General features: G+C 48.0%; 1 protein-coding gene across 3 annotated transcripts in view; it reads right to left on the bottom strand.

Moving 5' to 3' along the window:
* Nucleotides 1-342: 342 nt before the first annotated feature.
* Alpk3 (alpha kinase 3) overlaps nt 343-15,274 on the bottom strand; it is a 50,049-nt gene continuing 35,117 nt past the window's right edge. For 2 of the 3 annotated variants that reach the window (XM_076851293.2, XM_076851292.2), the window contains 9 exons: nt 12,817-14,902; nt 11,766-11,913; nt 11,263-11,390; nt 11,102-11,137; nt 7,327-7,607; nt 6,646-6,734; nt 5,664-5,887; nt 2,491-2,539; nt 343-1,959 (listed from right to left, as the gene is read on the bottom strand). In XM_076851293.2, the coding sequence (XP_076707408.2) occupies nt 1,617-1,959; nt 2,491-2,539; nt 5,664-5,887; nt 6,646-6,734; nt 7,327-7,607; nt 11,102-11,137; nt 11,263-11,390; nt 11,766-11,913; nt 12,817-14,902 (3,384 nt within the window). In that variant the 3' untranslated portion in view covers nt 343-1,616. The remainder of the gene's footprint in view (nt 1,960-2,490; nt 2,540-5,663; nt 5,888-6,645; nt 6,735-7,326; nt 7,608-11,101; nt 11,138-11,262; nt 11,391-11,765; nt 11,914-12,816; nt 14,903-15,274) is intronic. The other variant, XM_076851294.2, reaches the window with a different exon arrangement.

Here is a 15,274-nt window from a genome sequence, read left to right on the forward strand (position 1 = left end):
CAGATGCTGCTTGACATCCAGACCAGTCCTGCTGTGGCAGAGGCGGCCAGAGATACGGGGAGTTTCTGCTGAGTCCCCAGATCTGTTCTTCCTTTCTAGGTTCCTTCTTTCATGTTCTCTTCCAAACGAAGGTGCAATTCCAAAGTCATCAAGTCCCCAAACACCTTGCTAAGGGGCACAGGCCATCAGCTGAATTGTGCAACAGACTGTCCAGCTGCAGCCAGAGAAGACTGAGATGGAACTTCAGGCTAGGAACCAAAACGTTGATTCAGGAACTATAGGATACCTTAGACAGCCTGCAGTACCACTGGTAAGAGGGGTCCTGACTATAACCACACCAGATGAGGGCAAGCAGGACACACGGTTGCTGCCTTTATTGCATTCCAGGGGAGCAGGCTAGCTCCAGACCTGCCCCACTCCAGGTCTCAAGGAGGGATGTCCAGGATGTTGGGCCCAGCACAGAATTTCCTCAGAAGCCCAGGCATGAGGGTGCAGAGCTGGAGCCCCAGGATCAAGAGCTAATGGTTGGGGGGCAGGGGTCCTAATTCCCAGATAGAGACACACTCCACCCAAGCATGTGAACAGATCCTTCCTAGAACACCCATGTGGACTCCCCTGTGAGGAAGAGTCCCAGCCCCCCACCCCTTTGAGAGGCAGGTGCAAAGCTCATTGTAACCCCACTCCTTTCAATATTGAGCATGAAGCCTCTCAAAGTCAACGCCCTCCCTCTGGCTATTGCTGCTGGCACCCTCATGCCAGTTCTCACCTCATGAGCAGAGAACCTGGGAGAGGTAGAGGAAGAGGGCACCAGGATGGAGGGAGAGGCCAGAGGGGCTGGGCCTCAGGGTGTGGGTCAGGCACAGGGAAGGTCTGGGACAAAGGGACAAGCAAAGAATTGATAAAGGGCAGTCAGCAGGCTGCAACTCAAAGCATGAAGGTACAAGGGAACATGGGAGCAGGGAAGTGGGTGTCTGAGTGATGGGAAGGAACAGCAGGAACACACATCATCAAAGACCACCGCAGAAGGACACGGCAGGCTCGGAAGGGCCCTGAGCACTGTGCATGCTCAGGACAGGTTAGTTGAGGGATAAGCTGGGCTGAATGAGGCTAAGTAGCGGGAAGGAGAAATTTCCTGAACATCACCAAGCCAGATCCACCAGAGGAAGTCTGGAGCTCTGATGACAGGGAGAGATAGGGGCCAAACAGGGGCAAAACAGCAAATGTTGGCCCCCAGAGTACAACATTAACTGAAGGGTTTGGCTGGGGCAAGGGGTCGGGCTACAGAAATCATGCAGAGGACTTGGGGAAGCCTCCAGCAGTGGCATGTGTAAACTTCAAGAAGGGCCTAGATCTCCAGGTCCTTGGAGGTGGGGCCTGCTTAAGGCCTGCAAGTCCTGGATAACAATGGCACCAGGAGAGGCCAATGGGCTGTGTGCTGTGCCCAGAGCCATCCAATGAGGAGTTGACTGAGGAGAGGCTGATCAGAGAGGTCCCCAAGAAGTGCCTCCTTAGGTCACCTTCTCTGGTTTGTTCTGTGTTGAGAATGTCTCCATCCGGTTCAAGCTGCTTCCTGGTTGGTCTGCTGCTGGGTGGAGGCCCCCAGCCTCCTGTTGGGGCTACCGCATGCCCTGGGCCTTGGAGCCTCCATCTTGGATGGGAGGCTGTCCCGATGACTGGATAGTGACTGCCTCTGAAACCTGAGAGGTCTTGGAGCTTGGAGCACTCTTCCGGGTGCCCTGAGGACTAGGGAGGCCTTTCTTCTGGGGCTGAGGACTCAGCTGGGGGCCCTTCCTGCCAGCAGATGGACTCTTAGAGCCTTTGGCCTTGGCTTGGGGATGGGCAGACTCAGGGGCCTTGAGGGGTTTCAGCCCCAGCATCGCACAGTAGGTGTTGCACTGGTGGGAAGAGACAAACTGGTCCAGCAGGGCAGGGAAACAGCTCTCCTTGAGGCCTTGGTATCTGCAGCCAAACAGTAAGAGCTGAGTGGGCCGCACCCAGAGTGACAGGCCCTTGGGGGCTGACTTTGGGGTGGCCATCACCAGGGTATATTCTACCCTATTCCCCTGGGTTCTACCTTAGGTGGCAGCATCCCAAACATTGATTTCAAAACTGGTCTCATTACACTTTGACACACAGGATTCACTTTGGGGCCATCCTGTAGTGTGAGGAGAGTTTGCCTTTTAAATATAAACTGATGCAGGCTTGAGGTCAACCGTCTAATCCCAGGGCCCTTGCCCACCCGCATCCTGATGAACATTCTCAAGTGAGAAGGAGTGGAGGAGTCCCTGAAGGCCCAGAATTTCAGGAGAACTTAGATATGGGCATTGATTACAGCTGCCAGTCCAGACCTGGGGTCAAGGGCACCAGGGTGGGTGGGGGGAATTAATGGCTTTGGGGTGTCACCCACACCCCAGGGATGGAAATCAGAAGGAATTAGGATGTCCAACATCCTGAGAAGACTAGGGTGTGCTATCCCCAAGAACCACTCACCCTCGCAGTTTGGTAGCAATCTGCACATCAGTCATCTTCCAGTCAACCCCTGAAAAGAGAGAAAGTCAGGGGTTGATGGCAGCCTGGCTGGGTCCTAGGCTTCCATGTCTTCAGCAAGGACATCACTTTAGATGGGAACTTCCCAGAGTTCAATGGAGGCAGGTCTTCAGCCATCCTCTCAAAGGTCATCACCACCAGCCTGACTCAAAGGCACTGCACAAGTCTCTGTATGACTAGTTGTTATGGTTTTGATCTGGAATGTCCCTCAGAAGCTCATGTGGTAAAGCTTGGTTCCCCAATGTAGCAATGTCCAGAGGTGGAACTTATAAGAAATGATGGAACATCAGAGCTCTGACCTCATCAATAGATTAATCTACTTGATGGATCAATAATTTGAATGAGTTATTGGGAGGTGGGACCTATTTAGAAGAAGAAGGTCAGAAGGTGTGTTCCCTGGAAGGATTTAGCTTGTTTTCAGCCTCCCCCAGCTCTCTCTGTCTGTCTTTCTCTCTTTCCTGCTGCTGTGAACTGAGTAGCTCTCCTCTGCCACACCTTTCTGCCATGATGTTCTGCCTCACCTCAGGCCCAGAGCAATGGAGTTGGCCAACCATGGACTGAACCTCTGAAACCATGAGCAAAAATAAACTTTTTGTTTGTGTCAGGTATTTGGTCATAATGACAAAAACCTAACTAACACACTGGTAGTTAGTCATCTTCCCATTTTTAAGATAGCTCAGAGTTCAATGACTTGGGAAATTCATGCTTATTTTATAATAAATGAGCACTAATTGTGCAATGATCATTGTGAGTCAAAGTAAATGTTTAGTTTTCCCGAATCCTAAAGCCAAAACTCTTCCAGATATGCAAGCCTGCCTCTAATAGATCAAACCAGGTCACAAACTGAATTGGATTCTGGCTTTGGACTAAAACCTCCTTTCTCTTGATTAGTAGCCTTTCCAAGATAGAGAAGATGGCAATGAGAGTATCACTGGAAAAAACTGTCTTCCACCCTACTCATAAAGGCAGCAGGCAAATTCTTCAGGAAGCCAGATGGTTAAGACAGCCTTGGAAGAACACAGCCTGGCAAAATGACGATGGAGAGAAAAATCTGCCACCCTGTTCAGTCCACCCTACTACCTCAGCATTCATGTATTAGATTTGTGATCCTCTTTCCCTATTTTCAAACTGCCCAGGATTTTTCTAAGGGGCTGCCTTTCACTAACAGGGCTGAGGACCATCACATGATGGAGCAGCACAGTGTTAGCTTTAGAACCAGACAGATCTAGATTTATGTTTCAGCTCTCTCACTTCTAGGCCATGTGAATTTACCAAGTCACGTAATCCTCTAACCTGCAACTGTGAAAGAGAGAACAATAATGCCCATCTTACAGGGGTTTTGAGAAGATCACAATACATGTAGGACTCTGGCTCGGTGTCTGAAGCACAGTAGTTATGAAATAAATGTCAATTTCTTTGTCATTTCTCACATTCCATTTGTATTATAATAAAGATCTCTCACACTTGCACAGAATTTCAGTTTGCAGGTTTTCCCAAATATGATCTCATTTAATCCTGAAAACAGGTAAGAAGACAGTATTCCTAGAGAGGGAAAGGCAATTAAAAGACACAACCTGTCTGAGCTTTGGTTTTCTTCTTTGAGAAACAGAGAAAACAATGTGGTAATGGGACCTGGTCTTAAACTATTCTGACTCCTAAGTCTTTTTCCTATGACACCACGTTGTCATTTCATGGTAGAAGCTATTTCTCACAGCTTCTTGAAGACAGTGACTACTACCAATTTATCTTGTATCTTCCCAATATTTAATAAATATTGGATAGAAGAGTGGAAACATGAATTTGTGACATAATAGATTGAATAATGGTGGCTTGATGTTATCTAGATCCCCTCGTCTGACATATGGAATTATATATACAATAATTATTGTATAGCCTAACCCTAGTGAAAAGCTACTTGGAGTCTATTTTATATCTCTTGTCCTTGGTCTTCTTACTTTTATTTATTTATTTATTTATTTATTTATTGTACTTGGGATTGAGCCCAGGAGCTCTTTGCCACTGAGCTACATCCCTAGCCCTTACTTTTTATTTCGAGACAGGGTCTCACTGTTACTCAGGCTGGCATTGAATCTTCAATCCTATGACCTTAGATTCATGAGTCTCTGGGATTATAAGCATGTGCCACCACACCTGGCTGGTCTCACTTTTTGCCTCAGAGACAAGACTTAACAATGTGTGATACTGCCAGCTACCTTTCCTCCCACTGTAGACAGCAGTTTTTCTTTTTCTCTCCCCTGTCCAGTTCTGATTAAAGAGCTTGGCCTGAGAGAATTGGTCAAACAATAAAGGAGAATTCATGCTTCCCGCCTTCTTTTGTTAAGGGACATAGAGATACAACTCAAAGGGGCTGGAGCTGTGGCTCAGTGGTAGAGCACTTGCCCCACAAGTATGAAGCACTGGGTTCAATCCTAGCACCACATAAAATCAAATAAAGGCATACAAAACTAAAAATATATATATATTAAAAAAAGATAAAACTAAAAGAAAGCCAGACAAGCTTATATTTAAAGACTAACAAAAATGGAGGAAGACGAGGAGTGACTATAAAGCTATTTGTACTAGGATGGAAGAGAGTTTGGGAGATTTGGAGACTGAAAAAATCCAAAGCCAAGCTGCAGAGATAGGAAGTTTTGAAAAGGGAAAGGGTAATTGTGGGTTTTGAAATAGATTCTATGTAACATTACTTGAAACAGATTCCTTTTAACTTTAAGTGGGCTGGATCTGACTCCTTTAAATGCAACTGCAGTTATAAATGGGGTGACACAAGGGTGTATATTAGGATTGCATTCAAAATAGTCCCTGTCCAATCTACATTACAAGACTGTTTTGAAAAGCAAAGGAAGGCTGGGGATGTGGCACAAGTGGTAGTGCGCTCGCCTAGCATGCATGAGGCACTGGGTTCAATTCTCAGCACCACATAAAAAATAAAATAAAGATACTGTGTCCACCTAAAACTAAAAAATAAATACTTTTTTTAAAAAGCAAAGGAGAAAAAAATGCAAACGTGCTTTATAAATTATCAAACATGCACTACAGCTCTGCCTTTTCTGCATGCTTTTATATCCATGCACCTGTGCATCCTCACACCTTCATACCTGCCAAATCTGTGACAAGGAAGCTGCCATTTGTCCACTGATACAGCCAGTGCTGGAAGGTCTGGCATTTCTGCAAGGCCTCAGAGCTGCTGGATGCTTTTGGAGCCCCAGTACAGCTCCATTCCCGGGAACAGTAAGACTCCAGGGGCTTGCCCAGGTCCTCCTCCAGGGTAGCATAGGGGATATTGTTGGCAGGCCGGTAGATCAGATACAGTGGGATGATCCTAAACATAGTGGAACTCTGCAGTAAGCAGCAAATGTGGCCCCAGAGAGCTCCTCTCTCCAACCCCATTCTATATTTATTCTTGGATCTAAAAGAAGGGCCTTTCCCAGAGGCTCCATCCTGAATTCAGGAAAGGAAATGGAGGCCATTGACATCAGAGTCCTGTCTATTCTCTACAATCAATGGGACCAGAACCAAACCCTGCTATGGTCCCAGGTCAACCATGCTTGGGTAAGGGCTGAGGCCAGTATGTGTCAAATAGAAAGGTTACCTCCAGAGCAGATTCAAACAGATCATGATCCAATACCAGTTAAACCCCAGATATGCAAGGGTCAAAGTTCAAGTCTCAGAACAGTAACAATTATGACTCACAGCTGACTCCTACGGAAGTCCACACAGAGCCTGCCTGCCCATGGCAGGAGAGTCCTGACCAGTTTATTTAGATGAGCCCACCCCACATCTTCCACAGAGACCCAGAATCTGGTATGCACAACACGTAATTGGTAAAATCTGGATTAAAAGGTGAGGAATTAGGGTGGGTGGGAGGAGACTCAACCAGAGACTTTTCTCAAGTAGGGAGTGAATCTTGAGGTTTTCATTTCTAGATTTTGTGGGACCTTTGAGCTGAGCATGGGGTAGCATGAGCCTATTTGTACCTGGCCATAGGATGCCCCATGAGGGGTTGGGAAATCACTGTCTTTGCAGAAGTGGGAGGCAACAGCTCCGCACACTGGATGTCCCCACCTCCCGTGCACTTACTCAGGCACCTCTCCAAAGCCGGATGCTGCCCGGGCTTCAGCTGCGAAGATTTTGCAGTACTCCCTGCTCATGTTCTGGATCTTGCACCCCTGTGGATTAGAGGAAACCGAATCTAATCAGCAAGGACCCTCCCCAGCTCTCTCTCATGCCTAGGTCTAAGTAGGCGGGCCATCTGCTAAGGGACTCCAGGAGGATGCCAACCCTGGGGTACAATGGGGCTCCCTCCTTGCTGTTCCCTACTCAGTGACTCATCTTCTCATTTGAATCACAAGGGGCTGTGGACTTTTTTCAGTTTGAGGTTTTCAAAATGGTTTCTAAACTATGTTTCCTAGCATTAAGGCTAGGAGGCAGTGCCCTGGGATCCCTCAGTGGAAAGAAGGGTAGACCATCCCTACCCACATCATTCCTTCTTTATTTCCCATGTAAAAAGGACCTCTAGGAGAGATCAGGTTTGAAACATATATATAGTTTGAAACCTAGGGCCCAAATGGTTTTGAAGTTCTCAAGCTCTTTGAAGCCATGTCTAGATTCCAGGCTACATCTCAGCTTCTCCTCTAGGGCCACTATAGGAACCTCATAGGCTGAGATTGAGATGGCTTCTGCCCCCACATTGGGCTTCCCAACAGGACCCAGGCTTGGAAAGGGAAGGAGGTAAGACAGTACAGTAACTGGAAGTAGTACCTGAATGGTGACATCATAGTTTCTGCCCAGGAGAGAAGTCTCATTGCTGGGCCCAAACACAAGCAGGCTGGACACCTTGATGATGCATGTGCGGCCTGACTCAAAGATGGGTTCCAGCCCGTAGATGACCTTGGCTTGGGAGGCCTTCCGAAGGTTACACCCATGTCCATCCCCTCGGAGCTCTTCGCTCACCAGTCGCCCAAAGAGCTTGTCCCCCCAGCAGCCAGAGTCAGCCAGACCCTTAGCAAACACCATGGGGGTCATCTCAATCTCTTCTCCAACTGAAGGGGAACAGGAGAAATGTGGAAACTAGAAGACCCTGCCTGAACAATGTGAGATCCACAGGGATGAAAAGGCCAGAACAGTCTCCCACCTGTCTACCTGTGTGCTCCCTGTCTGTCCATAAGTGCTCTGCTGTATATACCTTGAAGCCCCTACCAGACTGAAAGCTGCTTGGGACAGAAATTCCATCTGATTCAACCTTTGCCATTTAACAATCTCGGTTGGTACTCATTCTATACTAAGTGTCCAGAAAGTACCCAAGTAGGCAGGAGTGTTCTTGTGGCAGTAGCAGTCAATTCAGAATACCAGAATTACTTTGTTCTAGACTTAGGTATAATAAAGACTCCATCTCAACCAACATGTTTGATGGAATAAAAACTTTGCAGGACCAATCCAGTAGCAGTGAGCACCCCTAATGCTCAAATTGTTATTGCTAAAGACCATTTCCCACCAAAAGGAATCAGAGCTCCCTAAAGAAATGGTAGGCTGGGGTTGGGGTGGTAGCTCAGTGGAAGAGCACTTGCCTAGCATGTGTGAGGCACTGGGTTCATTTCTCAGCATCACGTATAAATAAATAAAATAAAGATCCATCAACAACTAAAAAATATGTTTAAAATATTTTTTTAAAAAAGAAAGAAGTGGTAGGCTATAGCACTTAGTAGGAAGTATACAGAACAGATCTGAAATATTCTGTGAGATAAGAAAACTGTCAAAAACTACTAGAAGCTCAGGGCTGGTATTGTGGCTCAGCAGTAGAGCGCTCACCTTGCAGGTGTGAGATTCTGGGTTCGATCCTTAGCACCACATAAAAATAAATAAGGTATTGTGTCCAACTACAACTAAAAAAATAAATATTTAAAATAAACTACTGGGTTGTGGATCAGTGGTAGTGCACTTGCCTGGCATATGTGAGGCACTAGGTTTGATTCTCAGCACCACATATAAATAAATAGATAAAGGTCTATAAACAAGTTAAAAAAAAAAAAAACTACTGGAAGCTATTTGAGGCCTGGGCAACTTATCAAGACCCTGTCTCAAAAAAAAAAAATGACTTTTTTTTTGTTTTTGTTTTGGGTACCAGGGATTGAACTCAGGGGCGCTTAACCACAGAGCCACATCTCCAGCCTTTTTATATATTTTATTTCGAGACAGGGTCTCTCTAAATTGCTTAGGGCCTTGCTAAATTGCTGAGACTGTCTTTGAACTTGCAATCCTCCTAACTCAGCCTCCCAAGATGCTGGGATAGCAGGCATGTGACATCATGCCCAGCTCAAAATAAAATTTTTTAAATGGGCTAGGGATGTAGCTCAGCAGTAGAGAGCTCACCTAGCATGTGCAAGGCCCTCTCCATTTAATTCCCAGCACTGAAGAGGGAAAAAAACAACTGCTACTGGGGTTGTCAAAAGAACACAGGGCTAGGTGCAGTGGCACACTCCTGTAATACCAGCAGCTCAGGAGGCTGAGGCAGGAGGATTGCAAATTCAAAGCCAACTTCAGCAATTTAGTGAGGCCCTAAGAAATTTAGTGAGACCCTGTCTCAAAATAAAATCTGAAAAAAAGAGCGGAAGATGTGGCTCAGTGATTAAGAGACCTGGGTTTAATCCCCAGTACCAAAACAAAACAAAACAAAACAAAAAAACACAGGAACTAACTACAAACAAACTTTGACCAAAACTGAAACAATCTTAGCCACAAAGGTAATTATTGCAATGTAGTACACATATCATACATGTGTAAAGTTCATTTGTTCATAATGGTAACTGGCAAAATTAATTAGCAGGGCACAGTAGCAAATGCCTGTAATCCCAGCTACTCAGGAAGCAGAGGCAAGAGGATTTCAAGTTTGAGATCATCCTCAAACTTAGCAAGACTTTGTCTCAAAATAAAAAATCAGGGCTAGGGATATAGCTCAGTGGTAAAGCACCCCTAGGTTCAATCCTTACTACCCAAATAGTAAAAATAAAATAAAAAGGTGGGTATGGAGCCCAGTGATAAAGTTCAATCCCTGGTACTAATAAACAATTTCCTCAATCAAAAGAAACAAACCTCATTGGTCACCTCTGGAGGATGCTAGAATACAAACTCACTATTCTGAAATTGGAGGATGCTAGAATACAAACTCACTATTCTGAAATCTAGTGAGTACAGAGGGGGAAAAGGCAAGTACTTATTCGTTTTCTGCTGGATCTGTATGTATCAGGATAACCAAATAATCATACAGAAAAATTCCAGCTACTAAAGACAAAATGATAGAATTAAAATACCTCCATATTGTCACTCTTAATGAAATAATGGATTTAGACAATAATTAGTGACTGCTAAAACCCCAAAATAATAAAAGGGGTTGTGTCAGAATTTTTTTTTTCAAGCTCTTTTTTTTTTTTAGATTCAAACAGCAATTCTTTATTCCCGAACTCACACCGGCACTCTACAAGCAGGTTCTGGGCAAAATCCACCGGCACTCTACACGCACGTTCTGGGGAAATCCACCACTAGACAAGCTCTTTATCACAAGCTCTTTATCACAACCCTTTTTAAAAAATCTTATTTTAAGACGGCATCTTGCTAAGTTGCCCAGGCCTCAAACTTGTGATCCTCATGCTTCAGCCTCCTAGGCAGCTTGGATTACAGGTGTGCAGCACCATGCCCAGCTATTTTTCTAATTTAAAAAGGAATTGATCAGGACTGGTGATGCAGCTCAGTGGTCAAGCACTTTCCTAGCATGCTCAAGGCCCTCTGTTCAATCCCCAGCACCACACACACACACACACACAAAAAAAAAAAAAAAAAAAAAAAAGAACACCAAAATTTTAAATCATTTGATAACTGAACAAAAAACACTGGTTGGGTGAACATGTGATCGAATGTGATAGAATGAACAGAAGAATTAATGCATCTGTTAGCAAGTGAAGCTCCTTGGGTGTCTCCATCACTGGTATCTTCCTGGACCTAAGCCTTAGTGCAAGTCTTGCAGGTGCGATATGGACTCTTCCCCTGATTTCTGAGGCTTTGAAGTGTTTGTTACACTTTAGGGGTGTCTCACCATCACCAAATGCATTGCTCCTAGGTCCTTCCTAGACATTAAGGATGTCTGCAGTGGAGACCAAGCTGCATTTTTAGCAGGCTCCTTGTATGAGTCTAACGCAGGAATCTACAGAGCATGGTGGGAAACTCTGGGTGGGTAGCTGGCAGGATAAGGCATGCCCTGGTGGTCAGTCCTGCTCTTGATCAAGGACTCTGACATAGGCAGAGAGCCCAGAGCTGAATTAAATTCTGATGGAATTGTCCTCCTTAGCCACTTTCTCTCCTACAGCCTCTGAAACATCAGTTTCCTTCTCCATTCCACCCCGCTCAATCAAATCATAAACTGGGCAGTAAAGGGCAGCATCTTGTGGACTGGGGACAGAGTCCAAGCCTTTACTGAAGATCTTGTCTGTAGAGGGCAGGGGTGGACAGGAAGACCCGTCCCTCCTCCCCCAGAGGGGCCACATACCTTCACCTTCCTCCCTGGAGACGAATCCAGATAACACTATGTGAGAAAAAGAAGAGGGAGCTGTTTGCTGCCTTCAGACTGGTTTACCCAGGTGACTGCCCCCACCCTGCAGAGGCCAAGCTGGACAGACCTCCCCACCTCACCCCATAGGACACACTCACCCTCAGGGCTGAGGCAGAAGTCAGTGGAGGCGGAGCCATGCTCATTGTGGATGGTGCATCGATACACGCCACAGTCTACGGGGGAAGCCTGCACAATGGCCAGGGCTGCCGGTCCCTCATCCCCTGCACTGCAGAGAATGGAGACCCTTCTCATGAGGGCCATCACAGTGACACAAGGCCTTCAACCCCACTCTCAGAGGCTGCTAGGAACACAGCTCTGGGAGCCCCTGGGAGGCAGTAAGAGTTTCCATGGTCAAGAACTGGCCCTGGATCATATGGGTCTGGTTTACAGTCATGAAACCTACTAGCTATGTGGCTTAAGACCTCTGAGCCTCAATTTCCTTGTTTCTACTATGGGAATAACATGGGAATAACAGAATCTCTTCATAACATTATTGTGGTGACTAAATGCGGTATAGATTTAAAGCATTAAGACAATACACAAACATGATTATTGTAATTAGGGAGCCAGGTCAGTTGAAGATGGAATCCAGGCTACTTACCTCCTGGCCACCTCACCCACTGGGCGCTGATCCTTGGCCCAAGTCAGGACTGAGTCACTAAGAATGTTGAAAAACTGGCACCAGAGCTTCAGGCTACCAGAGGCATCAGGAAATTGCTCCACCCTAATCTTCCGAATCACCTGTGGGGCTGAGAGCAGGAACCCAGTTAGGTGGCAGGGGCCACATCCCCCCATCTGTGCCCTCTCTGGCCATACCCCTGCTTCCCTGGGCCTCCTTGGTAGAATAGGCAAGGAGAAAACAGAATTCCAGACTCCACACAAACCCACCACTTCATAGTCCCAGCTGCCTCCCACTGGACCTCAGGTGTCTGCCCCAACCCCCAGAGCACACATCGGAACTAGAATGAACCCACAACTCCACCCCATCACAGGCCAGGGATGTCGTCACAGAGGAGGACAAAGACAACCACCAAGAGAGGATCTTCAGTGTGCATTTTAGGCCCCTTACTCCAGAAACCTGCATCTGAATCCATTTTCACTACTTTGCAATCATGAACCAAATCTGTAAAGAGATGATTATGGTGATGGAAGGAGGATACTACTGAAGTCAGACACTGTGCTAAGTCCTTGGTATATCTACTTCACAATGTTACAAGGTTGGTACTGCATATTATTATCTCCATTTTGCAGGGATAAAGAACCAAGCAAGAGCCAGACCTTCATCTATCTGTCTGTCTGTCTGTCTATCTATCTATCCATCCATCCATTTGTCTATGATACTGGGAATTGAACCCAGCAGCACTCTACCATTGAAATATACCCCCAGCCCTTTTCATTTTTATTTTGAGACAGGGCCTTGCTAAGTTGCCCAGGCTGGCTTTGAATTTGTTATCCTCTTGCCTCGGCCTCCTGAGTAGCTGGGATTACAGGCATGGGCCACCATGCCTGGCTAGGACCAGGCCTTTCTGAGGGATAGATCATGAAATAAGAACATGATTTGTAAACCCCTAGTAGGGATGTGCTATCCCTGTGAGTAGCAGCGCCTCTCTGCGGCTTTTTGGAAGCCTTCTTCCACCCTTTATGTTGCTCACCTTTCAGCAGGTCTTTGGCTTTCTTGGGTTTGGCCAGAGCTTCCTGCTTGCCTTCATCCAGGGCAGGCTCTGTGTCCAGGCCACTGGCCTTGGTACTGGAGCCCAGGTCTCCTGCAGCTGGCTCCTCTTCTGCCCTGGGCACCTCCAACATGCTCGACTTCCTGCCCTGGGTAGGGGAGCGTCTCTCCCGCCCTGGAGTCCCTGGAGACCCAGGTGCCAGGCTCTTCCTGGATCCCCGGGGAGAAACACTAGGGCTCTCCCTTTCTTCAGGCTTGGCCACCTCTCCATCTCCTGCTGCTCTGACCTTAGGGAGAAATCTCTTCCTCCGGGCCCCTAGAGCCAGTTCCTCGGGTGTGGCAGCAGGGAGATCTGTCAGAGCCTCCCCTGGGACCTCCTCCTCCGGGAAGAGTTCCTGAGTTTTGCTCTCTGCTGTTTGCCTGCCCCCCTCCCCCAATGGCCCACCCATACCACTTTCCTGGGAGGCTCCCCAGAGGCCAGGCCCCTCAAGGGAAACCTCTCCCTCACCCACACTGAATCCTTCTGAGGTCAGCCCAGAGCCCTCCTCACCCACCACAATGGTGGGGACCGTGAGTGGGCTGGGGGCCCGGAAGCCCTGGGCAGCAGCCAGGGCCTGCTGGCCAGCCTGCACCTCACGGTCCAAGAGGCCAGTGAGACGTCGGGAGGTACAGGGGCTCAGCAGCAGGGACTGCGCACTCTGCACCAGATGGTTGTTCTCCACACGCTCCAGGATGCGCCTCGATGTCCGGGGACTCAGCCCAGCCACTTCCACGGTGGGGGCCAGAGTGGATGAGGGCTCCAGACCTCCCGTGGCAGCCCCCATCTGGGACTCAGCTCCTGCTTCACTTGCCTGAGTGTTGGATAGCTTTAGCAGCAGAAGCAGGTAGTTCTTCAGAGAATCTATGAGGCCAGGGTCACAGCTCCGGGTGCCTGAGGGCCTCCCCTCCATATCTGGCTCCTTGGCACAGGCCCCCTCACCACTGGTGGCCATGGCTTCTGCTGGGTGACTCTGAGTGGGGGGCCTCGGCCCCAGGTTCAGTGTGGGGGCAGAACTCAGCAAGGCCTGATCCCCAGAGGACAGGAAGGCAGCTGTGCTCATGTGCTGAGAGGTCAGGGTACTGTGCAGCCCCTCCTCAGTCCCAGGAAGAGAGGGCATGGTGGACACCTCCTGGCTTGGGCCACCCAGACCCACACAAAGCATATCCCCTGGCCACTGCTCCTTGGGGCACTGGAGCAGGCTGTCCTCTGACTTGGCCTTGACCAGGCCTGACCACTCTGGACCTTGACATCTCTCTCCTCCCACCTGTTCCAAGTTCCTCCTAGGAGGCAGCTGTGCTGGATGCCCAAGATTCCCCAACAGGGGATCCAATACAGTGTCCGGATGGTTCCTGGAGGCTGTTACTGCTGGCTCCTCAGATCTGACCATGATGCCAGGTTTTTCTAGGATACAAGATGTTTCTGGGGTCTGTACAAAACATTCAGTAATCTGAGAAGACCTAGATTGCTCTGAAGGTGGGAGTTTAGGGGCTCTGCATGGTGGGCTGAGGCTGGTCACAGACCGATTGTCTGATTGATTTTTGATAGCTGCAGGAACGCTGTCCTCTGACTGTGTCCCCCTTTCTTCCTGCATCCTTGTATCTTCCTGTATCGTCCCATCTGCCTGTGTCTTTCTATCTTTCTGCATCCTCTCATCTGCCTGCGTCCTTTCTACCCGTATCTCCACCCTTCTCTGTGCCACCACATCCTTCTCTGAGTTCCTATCTAACTGTAACCTCTCACTGTCTTGCGTCACAACATCCACCTGTGTCTTTCTGTCTGCCTGCGTCCTCTGGGCTACTTGTGATCTGTCTCCCTGGGTCTTCCCATCTGCCGGCATCTTTCCATCTGTCTGTGCATTCTTCTGGCTTTCAGTTCTTCTGTCAGCAGATGTTCTCCCATGCTCCTGGGTTTCTGTATCCATGGGCTCGATGATACCTTGACTTCTAGAGGTGCTACAGTCAACAGAGGCTCCGCCAGAGCTGCTGCTAGCAGATATGGTAGAAGCCATGATTGCCTGGGACTCCGGGACCTGAGGACCACACAGACAAAAGCAAACAGTTAACTGCACATGCACTAGGAGCTCTTAAAAATAGCATCCTGACCTCCTCTGATCATGCAGAACTGCTCTGAAGGAAATCCTACCACGTGGTTTCTGAGGCCTGCTGGAAGTTGGGAGGCAGACCTATTACAAAGTCCCAAAGCCTCATGCCCACCCACAACAATCCTTGATCCCAGAAACTAGACTAGTGACTATCCAGAATCCAGGCCCAGCCCTGGCCCTTCTGACCTCTCCCTGAAAAAAATCCTGCCTTGCCCGAAAGACCTTGCTCTGGGGAATCCCACCCTCAGCCCTGCCACCTGCAGGACAGTGACCCCCCAGGTTTCCAGAACTACCAATCTT

The sequence above is a fragment of the Callospermophilus lateralis genome, chromosome 3 (assembly GCF_048772815.1).
Source record: "Callospermophilus lateralis isolate mCalLat2 chromosome 3, mCalLat2.hap1, whole genome shotgun sequence".
Lineage (NCBI taxonomy): Eukaryota > Metazoa > Chordata > Mammalia > Rodentia > Sciuridae > Callospermophilus > Callospermophilus lateralis.